General features: G+C 38.1%; 1 protein-coding gene across 3 annotated transcripts in view; it reads right to left on the reverse strand.

Annotated features, from left to right (window-relative positions):
- LOC121917186 (ephrin type-A receptor 3) overlaps nucleotides 1-12,143 on the reverse strand; it is a 295,195-nt gene that overhangs the window by 49,796 nt on the left and 233,256 nt on the right. For all 3 annotated transcript variants that reach the window (XM_042442910.1, XM_042442909.1, XM_042442911.1), the window contains exons 8-10: nucleotides 10,317-10,419; nucleotides 9,333-9,400; nucleotides 2,366-2,491 (exon numbers count right to left, since the gene is read on the reverse strand). In XM_042442910.1, the coding sequence (XP_042298844.1) occupies nucleotides 2,366-2,491; nucleotides 9,333-9,400; nucleotides 10,317-10,419 (297 nt within the window). The remainder of the gene's footprint in view (nucleotides 1-2,365; nucleotides 2,492-9,332; nucleotides 9,401-10,316; nucleotides 10,420-12,143) is intronic.

The following is a 12,143-nucleotide window of genomic DNA, read 5'->3' on the forward strand; positions in this document are numbered from 1 at the left end:
GGGTTTGCTATTGCCATCCTCTGTAGCTAAGAGAGTGTGACTTGCCCAAGGTCACCCAGTGGGTTTCATGGCTCATTGGGGATTCGAACCCTGTTCTCCAGAGTCATAGTCCAACACTCAAACCACTAAACCACACTGGCTATCCTTATGTAATATTTTTTGTTATATATTTTTGCTGGTAGTTTCTATACATAAAATACAGATGTATGGGCAATGAATAATCAGAATATAATGTATTGTTACAAGAGTGTATAAATGCAGAGAGGAATTTTATTTTTGCAAATTCCTATACAAAATAATCTGATTCATACCTTTTGGTGTTACATATTCACCAGATTTTGCAGTTCTTGGAATAGAATGTGAAGTTTTGCACTTCATGGAATACTATAATGAATTTCTCAGTAGTTTAAAAGAATCAGTATACATAATTGAATATACATATAGAAGGAAAGATAAATTTAAATATGTTTCACAATATGGATTTAAACATTTTAGCTATTAGGCACCTAATGTCTCTTTTAGAAAAAAAATAATCCAAGAAATGGAATCATTATTCACCACCACCATCATCAACAACATTTAAAATTGCAAATTAATATGACAACTGAATGAAACAGAATCATGAATAAACACATGCTTGAATCCAGTTGCTAACTTTAGCAATAGTAGAATCATTGAATTAATTGTTGAATTGTAGATCAGTATTCTGTAAATACCATTGATTTAAAAGTGGTATGCTCTATGGGACTAAAGACTGAATTTAGGTCATGGACTGGAAATAAACATATTTGCTCATTTTTTCCCTATAAATCCAGAAAAAACTGCTTTCCCCAAGGGAAACTGACATCTTTTTTTCAGAAAAGGTTGTTCAGTTGTGGCTTCCTTGTTCAAGAGTATTAAGTATAAAGCATACGTGTTCGGATATTTTTGGACTGCAGCTCTTTTAACTCCTCACCATTGGCTATGCCAATGGGATGGGCAGCTATGAAGGAACAAGTCAAGATACTAGAGAGTGAAGATATACAACTGAACACTAAAGTTAGAATAGCTGGATTGTATTCTCCATCACCATGTATTGATGCGAGAGCTAGAAAATGAAGAAAGATGATAAGAAGGAAATCAACATCCAAGACATTTTGCTGGAGAAGAGAGCTGAGAATATTGTGGACAGCTAAAAAGACAATCAAATGAAAGGAATTGCCAGCCAGATAGATAAACTCAATCAAGGAAGTTACGGGCCTGAGTCAGCAAGACACGAGCAGAGTAGTGGAAGACAGGGAGTCTTGGAGATGTCCAAGCCACAGGGTTGCCTTCTCAGGATCAACTCAAGGGCAGTTAACAAAGCAACAAAAGAGAACCAATGTGGTGTAGTGGTTTCAGTACTGGACTAAACATTTGAGTATTGGACTAAAACTCTAAGAGACCAGGTGGCCTTGGGCAAGTCTCATTCACTCAACTTTAGAGAAAGGTAGTAGGAGACCTCCTCTGAATCAATTTTGGCAAGAAAACCCTAGGATGGTATCATGATAAGTTACAATTGAGTTGAAGGCACATAACAACAATAGAGACACTGTCCAACTCTTGATTCTGGAGACTGATGTCATGGAGATATCAATACCTGCTGAATGTAGAATAAGCAATGTGACTGATACTTGGCAGGAGAGAAGTCACACTAGAAGTTTTGAAGATGAAATAATATTTTGAAATATTTGTCTTTATAAAACGTATTACTTCTCAGATATTATTTTATCTCTCTCACCTAGGTTGTGCTTTACCTGGAAAAAAGACATCTAAAACTCTCAGTCATCATGATTAGCATACAAAAAGACAGCTCGTTCAACATTTTCCTGCTTTCCAACAGTAAAGGATGTTTTTCTTCATTAACCAAAATGTTGGCGTACCCTCCAATATTTCACATATGGAAACTAGGACACATGTGGGCAAGCAACATCAGAGTGTGGTCAAGATGGCAAAAATAATTCATGAGGAAGAGCACAACAAGCTAGGAGAGGCTGCAGCAGTTGATTTTGCTGGAAGGGGCAAGATTCCATTCTCTCCTCACCTCACCTCACCCCATGCTGAGTTAATTCAGTACAAACTGCTTTTGCATTTTGAAGAGAATTTGTAGCAAATGAAGTAAGCTGAGGAAAATGGAGGAAAGTGGGAGGAAAGAGAGGAAGAAAGAACAAGTACGATATTCTAAAAGCTGCTGAAAGAGTGGTATAACAGTGGTTTAATTTGGACTGTCCCTGCCAGATCGGGACAGTTGGGGGGTATATGTCTGCATTTTAAATGTCCAGCTTCAGTGGACTTACTGCAGTGGTACAATTGCTCAACTGGAAGGGAATATTGTATGTATCCTTACCTGCTCCAACAACTTTATCAATGGATATGCTGGAAGAATCAAGCTCTTTGGCAAATTCATGAACAGCTTGATTGGGATCTTCATATGTATGTGGATCCACATATGTTCTAAGGCCTGGAAGCTTTACTGTTTAAAAAGAGACAAGTATAACTTCAGTCAAAGTAATTGTATGAACAAAAACTAGCCAATATAATACATCAATAAATTTATTTTAAATTTATTTTTAATTTTAAATAAATATCAATCAATCAATGCACTGGTCATAGGGAGATGAAGATCAGGATCTGCAGGATGCATTCTCACTTTTTGTTTTGTTTCACAAACTTTTTAAAAATCTCATGTTCTTTCCATCCTAAATATGAAGAATTGGTCATATTCTGGTATATATATATATATTTTAATCAAAAACCACCTGTAACAAAATTCTCACCCATCCCTAAAAAGAACATTTGGGCCTGGTACAGAGTAGAAGAAAGAGGCGATCAGAGGCCGTCCCTTTCTCCTCCGGATTGTTGTCGTGGCAACCACATGGATGTGACAATGATCCATTGCAAAAAGGACCTCCGAAATGGCACTCCTCCCCACGATGTTGTTAAGGCACCATTTGCTCCCTGGGGCATTGCGGTGATGTGTCTTGTGTGGTGCACCGTTTGGACACATCACACAAGACACGTCATGGACACACGCGCCATATGGACAGTGCTGTGTCAAGATGGCACTGCCCATACGTATTAGGGTTCATGAGCATGCGGTTGCTGCGTGCTCCTGAACCCTAAAATCATCGCTGGCATGCCACAAAGCATCCGTTTGTACTGGGCCTTGGTATGTTTCAATAGGAATTTTTCACCCTGTCCTAATCTTTTCTGCTCCAGCTTTGAGGGATTGTTAAATCTTAGGTCTAAATTTGATCAAGCAAGTAATCAAATGACAAAAATTTACTTCCTAAATTCTAATATAAGTGCCACTAATACCATTTCAAGTTCCCACCCATAACAGAGAGGCTGTGTTTTGTCTTCTATAATACACTTGTGGTAGTAATGTTTCTTATTGACTCAGCTGGCTAAGAAATGTATCACAATAAAACAAACAAGAGCAGTAACTAAAACATCCATACATAAAATGAGTACACTGCTATCAGTTTAAGGTCCCATAAATATTCCTTGTGATTCATGTTGGGCTACAGACACCCTCCTGTTCTAGTTAATAAACTATAACAAAAACAAAACAAAAAAGCTATTTAAAAGCTTTGTGGAGGGGTACCTTTGCTCCTGAATTTTTCATTTTCTTTTTTGGATATGCATTATCACATCATTGGGGATTGCAAAGAAAATAATCCCTTCACACCAATTACTAAAAAAAGCAGTCCATATAGTGAGTAGATTCTGTCATGAGCTACAGATAATAAACACATGTGCATGTGTTAAGCTGCACCACTTTACAGCTCCTTCTGTGCAAGCATCATCATTTCCATATCTATTTCTCTAGCATGAATTGCCCTACGGGTAGTAAAGAAGCAGAAAGGCCTTGGCCAGATGTGGGCAAACAGAGATGGTCTGAAGAGGTGAAATGTATTTCTGCTTCTTTGAAGTGATATTATAGGATTCGAAATAAGGCTGCAGGGAACTGTTCACAGCTCAGGCTTTTTCTCAAGCAATTCAGAATCAACAGACTGAAATAAACCAGCTGCTATGGGCTGAAGTAGAAAAAGTTTATTATAGCCACAGAAGTACAAGAAGTTATTTTATCCTCCTGCAGCTAACCCAGGAGACTCTTGCGTGCAGTATTTGCTGCTACCTGTGCTGCACCAGCTAAATTCAGATGAATGCTGGGTATAGTTGGGTTTATACTCCCCTAGTGGCAATTTAGGGGAATCTTACAGGTCTTGAAAGATCCATCAGTAGCTCCAAACATTCTACAAAAACAATACACTGAAAACAGGGCTCAGGGACCCTGGTCCTTTAAATGTTTTGGGCCATAAATCTCTCAACCCTTTACCAGTGGCCATGTCCCATAGAAACAAATGGGATTGTTGTTAATTGCCCTACAGACAGTTAACTGCCCTTGACTCATGGTGGGCCTGTGAATGGCACACCTCCAAGACTCCTTGTCCTCCACTGCTTTATTTAAGTCTTGTAGATGCAGGTCCATGGAGTCTATCCATCTGGCATGCAGTCTTCCTCTCTTTTTGCTACTCTCAACCTTACCTAGCATTGTCTTTTCCAATGACACTACAAGCCAAAACATCTAGCAAAGGCTCTCCAACCCTGCCTTATGACAGCTGCTAAATGAAAAGTGTGGATAGCTGTTTGTGTGCAGAGTCATCTTCTCAAAAGCAAAAAGTTCAGCATATCTTTTAAAATGAAGGAAAGCAGTAGCTTTAAATGGTATCAGGACTCAGCAACGTCTGACTCAGCAACCAGTTTGAAATATCAGGTGTTTCTTTAGGAGCACATTTAGTAATAATAAAGGGGCCATGTATGGGTATGTTCAGAATTGGTTTCTATTAACATTTAATAGTCGGAGGTAACAACAGCACGTCTGACATTAAGGCTTGGTTTCCATGCATTCTTGATCCTCAGGAAATCTCTTTTAACAAACATATTTTTTTTGTGTTGGCATGAAATGAACTTTATGAGTAAATCAAGAATTGTTCAACCAACAATTAAACTGTTGTTACAGGAACAGAATATTTAATAATTAATATATCATGGAAATAGAAATGTAGATAAATTAAGAGTTAAGAAATGTTTGACAAATACTGCTGGAAGTCTTAACTATTCCTCCAGCAATTGTTTTTCTGACACATTTTTTTCTTTCCAGAAGGTATTTGAGAATTATTTCTCATATTATAGTTAGAGCATTATGGTGGAACACTAAAGCAGAAAAACAAGTGGCTGAATCCACAGAAACTTAACTACTGTGACTAATTCAGAAATAGTGATTGAGACATTCCAGTGCATGAGAGTTGAGAGAACAATTTTTGACCTGTTATTTGTCCATGACACTTTTAAAATGGCTGTTTCTGTTTTATAACCTAATTAAATTTGAATAATGAAGACCTCATGATGTGGGGCACATACTTCCTCAATGGGTATCTAAGCCAAGTGTGTTAACTGTTGGTGAATGGCCTTAAATAGCTTAATATCACAGCTTGCATGCTTGCAATAAAGAAAGTACAAGCACATGCCCATGGGGAAAGGCTGTAGAGGGGGAAAAGGCATTTCAGTCACCCCAACAGAATTGTAATTAAACAGAGGTTTCAGTTTCAGCAGTCCATTAAGCCATATAGAAAGGACTGCCAATGTTAATTCCAATCTAACTTTCAAATAACATGTCTGAAATGCATAAGCACTGATTCTTCTGACTGAAAATGCTGGGATGCATAAGTGTCCCACTCTTTGCAAATGAATAGCTCTGACTATCTCAAACATTCTACACAAGCCTGTCAGTTCCAAAATGTTCTGGGGCAGGGTGCCCACAGTATCTAGTTCTACATGGAGTGAGCTTCTCCTCCATATCAAATGGAAGAAAACAATGGTCTGTGCCTCATGGGTGCTACTAATGGCCAGTGGTCTAAGCAAAGGGAGAATGCACAGACTGCCAGAAATGTGCACAAAATCAGAGCTGAAGACCTGTTTCCTGTCCCACACTTCAAACATTACTGGCTAGAATGAAAGATATTAGAAAGGGAATCCAGTGAACTATGTAGTATTAAGCAATCTGGTTTATAGATTGGGCTGTAATACCCAAAGAAGATACTGTATAACTCCTCAGACCAGCTCTTTCTCTCTTACATATAAATTCTTCACACTCATTTGCATTTCTTCAGTATGATATCTGATTTGCCTTACATTAACTCCATTTCAATAAAAACTCAGAGGCAAAGCAACAAATGACACTCTCCTCACACCTCAGTCAAGGTGCACAGAATCCAAAACAACATATCTGAGAATATGAGACAAAAATGTCACAAGCATCTCTCACCACATCAGACATTCTTTGAAAAAGAATCAACACCATATTAGTAAATAACTAACAGTGTGCTGGCCTTTTAATACACTCCCCCAGACTTGTTGTCTCAGGCAACTGCCTCACTCTGTATATTGGACTTTGTCTGGCATAGGGGATTATGCTCCAGAATCACATGTGAAATACTGAATAGATGCCAGGCATTATAGCAGCTCTCATCTCCATTTCAGGGAGAGGGCACCTGTTTGGGCAAAAGTGGGTTTAATAGTGTTATCATCTGTTCAAGAATGGATGCCTGCATGCAGCAATATTCATGGGCATATATTTCATGCATGCAGATTGGTGCTCAAGTTACGAGAGGCAAGATTAGAAATGTGACTTGATCGCCATGTTTTTACATTGCTCACCACAGGGGATGGGGAGACTGCCAAAAAGGTTCTTTGCAGGACTCAATGAAATTCATCTTTTTCCACATAAGAAAATGGTCCTTTGCTATAATGCATCATTTGTTGTTGCACAGCAAGGGGGCACAGATAAATACAGCACAGCGGCCAGCTGTTGAGAATTGTTAGTGAGAAGTATTGCTTGGCCTTCAGTGATTCCAGAAAATAAGGCCATACTCAGCAGGCAGTCCTGTTTTGAGAAACTGTTCCCAAGTTGACCGAGAACAGTTCAGATCAGGCTTATTAGTGGATGATTTATTCTAAAGGACTGATTTTTCTTGACTCTAAAACACCTGTCATGAAATGAAAACAGCATGTACAAAAACTAGAGCCCTGGAAAACAGTTTTGACAAATAGATGTTAACAGAGTTGTAGGACTGTATTAAGCACAGGCTTTATGGAAAAGTGGAAAGTTCTTCTACTCATATAGTTTGGGGTGCCCACTTGTCATTGATTCTCCAATTCCATTTACACTGCTACCTCCATCCCCATCCCTGCATCCACTAGATAAGCTGCTTGTGAGGGTTTGCAGACAAAGTCTTCAGTGGATACAGCAAGGATGTGGGTTTCTCTTCCTGATGACAAGGAAAGACCTTTTTATTCAGGTAGACTTTTGAAAATTGTCTCACTGTTGAGAAAAGAACTTGAAACTGGTGAGTGCTGTACTTTATACCAATGTGGTCTTAAATTACTTTCAGTTCAATTGGCTTTTAATATCCTATAGCTTCTGTCATTTGTTGGCAAGTTGAGTTCAACTTAAGGTGACCTCCAAGAGCCGCAGGCAGCAACTGCCATGTTTGAGTCTCACAAATTCAAGGTCATGGCTTCATTGATTGAATCAATCCATTCACAATGTGGTTTCCCTCTTTTCCTACTGCCTTCCATTTTATTGAGTATTACTGCCCTTTCCATTGAATAATGTCATCCCATCATATGTCTGAACATGATAGTCTTAGTATAATCATCTTGGCTAATATCTTAATTTATTTGAACGCGTTTTAATATAGTAATTTTGTCTTTATTTGTATTGAATATTTTTGCACTGAACTTTTTAAAAAATTTGTTGTAAGCCACTTTGAGTCCCAGTTATATTCCAGAAAGGTGTGATATAAACAAAAACAAAATGAATAAGTAAAAACATTTGGAACAAATGGGAATACTACATAGACAGCTACAGTGGAAAGTATAGATTAAAATCAAGTGCACTGATAAATGAGTAGAAACATCTTCTAGTGGTGGTGGTGAATCATGAGGCCCTCCAGAACTTGTTGTACTGCAACCCCCAGCAGCCCTAGACTGTATAGCCCATGCTGAGGAATGCCAAGGGTTGCAGTACAACAATATTTGGTGGGCTACATGATTCCCACCCCTATTATAAGTCAAAAACCACTATTGGATGCAAGTCATATAGATGATATTTTAAAGGTAGGAAGTATTCAAAAATATTTTTATGAGTTGATTTCCTTTTTTAAAAAGTAATAATAATGATGCATGAATGTGTCTATTCCAGTAGTTTCATCTAAACAGTACTGTTATGGATATTGGTTTTTACAAGGAAGACTGAATGCTTCTTGAGGACTCCATGATTTGGAACTTTTCATTTTTCTTGTGTTAGAACAGCATTGGGTTAGAATTTAAAGGGATTCAGGGAAACAGAAAGAGGTAGAACCGAGACCTGTAATTTAGACAAAGTTTGGCCATCTGATGCTTAGTTAGTGGATTTTCTGTTTCATGTAGAAATATTGACTTTCTCCCAAGATCCTTTGGTCGTACATGTGAAAACAAATCAAGTATTTTGAAGATCCCTCAACTTGCCAGTGTGCTCTCATCCAATTAAACTAGAAATCAATCCTAACTGGCCACACTAGACTATGTCAAATGGAATCCAAAGGTCGCTCAGCCTAGAGGTGTTAGATTTTACTTCAAATTCTCCTTGTCTGGTCCTAATTTTGTGCCAGCATTATTACTATGTGCCTGGTCTGGAGGGGTTTTTTTGACTCTTCTGCCAGCAAATATTAGTCAGCAGAGCAGTTCTGCTGGCAAATTAACCTGTCAGCAGATCTTTGAGAGCTTTGTCTAGTGTGTATCTAGCCATGTCTTATTGTAAACCTCTACATATGGCACATCTCTGAGATAAGATGGGTCTGTAAGCGTCTAATTCTGGACATACTAACAAAGCATAATCCCAATGAACATATTGAAAGTTAGTTCTAATCTCACAGATTGGATTGTGTGGGAAATATTGTAATGCTACTCTGGAACTTTATGCGGCTTGAAAAAGTGGAGAGCATCAATTTAAGTTTGTTGTTTAGACTGTTTGTTGTTTAGGCACATAACCGATGAAACACAACACATCTTGTGTTCTTTTCCTTGTAGGGTACAAAAGAGCAGAGGACAAAAGAGAAGACAAAAATGGATGAAATGTAAGCTACTGATATCTCTTTTTACTACTAATGTTAAGTCTCTTTTATTGTATCATAACACAAATTTGTTCAGGGGGACATAGACATTTGCTAAATACAATAAAACTCTTAATATCCTTTTCTGTAACTTACAATGCCCGTTACCAAAGTACAGTCTCTTCTCATCAGCTCCATGTTTTGATTTACTATGCCCACAGAACCTACAAGTAATAAAAGGCAAAAACATCAGAAATCCAACATTTTATACATTGCTTGCATATAAAAACAGAATGAAATGTTTTCCCTGAACAATTAAGTACCTGTTAGAAACTTTAGTACCATTTATATTCCCTGAACCCTACAGGGCTACGATATGTTCTGAGGGAGTTTGAGGAAATTGGCTAATGAGACGATATGTTGATTTTTGACCCCTCCAGTTTAGTTTTACAGTTGCCTGAGAATGTGTTTATAGCTCTTTTTAACAAGTTCTGTAGGGCTTGTGCTACTATTGTTAGCAGCCTCATTACTGTGTGTAGTTCTGACATGACTCCCAGCTCTGTGGGATGTGTGTGTGTGTGTGTGTGTGATGAAGCCCAGCCATTAGCAATGGGGGTATCACTCTATCTCCAGTCTGTATCAAATTGTTGTGTGTTTCTTTATACTTCTGCTCCTTCCCATTTTTTCATTAATATGTGATGGACAAAAATCATATTTAAATATAGCCCTTTGAATGCATTTTTCACAAAATAGATACGTTAAAGTGTATTTTCAAAGAACAAAGTTCTTCGCTATCTTTCTTAACACATCTTTCCTTTCAAATACACACTTCCATATCCAATTTATACTAAAATATGCATAGTTTTGTGTGTGTGTGTGTGTGTGTGTGTGTGTGTGAAGTACACTACAAAAATCAAAGATTTGTGAAATCTGTAAGAGGACTGTGTTGCCTATCCACACATTATTCCAGGAAGTTGTATCAGGTCAGTATTGTTTGAAAATGCAGACTGAACAAACTTCTTAAGCACTGTCACCCCCAAACCTTTTCCATTTGAGATAGTTTCTTGGTGGCACTCCTCATTATCCCAGTGAGGCACTGAAGAAATGTAAATAGACGTGTAAAACAAATGATGAACTAACCTCCCAATCAGAATGTAAACCACAATTGTTAGCAGAATAATTGCCACTGCAGCTGAAACTGCAATCAGGACAACTTGGCTATTCTCACTGGAGATGGAGAAAGCTAGAAGTTAAAAGGAAAGAAGTATGAGTAGAACAAAACAAAACAAAACACATTGAATATTCAAATATTGACATTCAAAATACATCCAATACTGACAAATATATGCAACAGGAAGGGGGAAGTCATTAGAACATCACTTTGTTCCTAGGAAAGACATCCTGTTCCATTCCCTAAGTAAAAAGGCTATGTATTGAGAGCCAGAATGGTGCAGTGGTTTGAGTGTTGGACTAGGACAATGGCAGATCAGGGTCTGAATCCCTGTTCAGATATGGAAACTCATTGGGTGACTTTGGGCAAGTCATACTATCTCAACCGCAGAGGAAGGGAAAGGCAAACACCTTCTTAACAAATTCTATCACGAAAACTCTGTGATAGGTTCACCTTTGGGTCACCATAAGTCAGAAATGACTTGAAAGCACAAAACAACAACACCTCTTTACTAAATAGAAAAGAGAAACCAAATCCTAGATATTTTTTTAGAAGCTTCTGTGACAATGGAAGAGGAAAACTATTGAGTGAGATCCATTTATGTCCACTAAGGCGGGTTACAGACCGCCCCTTTGGGGCAGCCTGTACCCACCCCTTTCCCCAATGGATCAGGGCCTCAGCTGCCACAGCGGCAGCCCTGAGGCCCTGATCTGCCACTTTTCCAGGCCGCAGGGAAGTGGCAAAAGGCATTAGTGTGCTTGTACAAACAGGAATGCTTTCTACATGAGACCTTTAGACCCAAACTCTGCTGCTCCTGCAGATGGTGATTAGACTTTTCCATTAATTTAAAATTAAAGTATTAAAGACTTTATAAAGGTAGAATAGTTAACAGTGTAATAATTTGTAGCTTTATCAATGTCTTCACACCACAACACCATCAAGGGTGGTCAAAATTAAACAAAACCATTGGTGCAAAAGAGATTTATTGGTGTTTCATGGATACCTGATTTTAAAATCACGATTTTAAAAGGGCTGCATCTTGGCTTGCTCATGTTCATAATTTCAACCACTATGCAAGAGATAGGACAGTTTCAGATGCTAACAGTTCTTAAAACATATGAATAACCAAATCTAATTCCATGATTGCAAAGTGATCAGTCAAAATCTGTTACAAAATCATGTTAGAATAATAAAAAATACAATTTCTTCCATAAAACTCTTTGTCAACTTCAAATACTTCAAATATATTCACCTGCAAGTTTGCTCTATAACACAAACACATATTTTCCTACAAGATTTCCCCATAAATTATGCCATGGATTATTACTAATACTCCCTGTGTATTACAAAATGTAATCCAAAGGCTGAAGGCCAACATTAACAGTAATTTGTTAAATAAGGACCTCAGCTACCTTTGAGAAAGAGTTGGAATTTTAAAAATCTCACAGATCTCAAACATTCACATAGTCAAGGGCAAGACTGCCTGGCCTCCTGAAAAAATTCTCTATATTTTTCTGAGAAATTAAATTCTCTCAACAGAACTTCTCCTTACACTTCAGACACTCAGGCCCTATGAGGAATCTGTAAGAATGATGTTAACATGGCAGTATCTGTGGCAGGGAGAGCCAGTGTTGTATAGTGGTTTGCACACTGAACTATGAGACCAGGGTTCAAATTCCTTCTCAGTCATGGAAACCCACTGAACAGCTCACACTCTCTCAGCCTCAGAGGAAGGCAAGGACAAACACCCTCTGAACAAATCTTGCCATGAAAAACCCATTGTATGACCTTAGGGT

Source organism: Sceloporus undulatus, unplaced genomic scaffold (assembly GCF_019175285.1).
Source record: "Sceloporus undulatus isolate JIND9_A2432 ecotype Alabama unplaced genomic scaffold, SceUnd_v1.1 scaffold_12, whole genome shotgun sequence".
Taxonomy (NCBI): Eukaryota; Metazoa; Chordata; class Lepidosauria; order Squamata; family Phrynosomatidae; genus Sceloporus; species Sceloporus undulatus.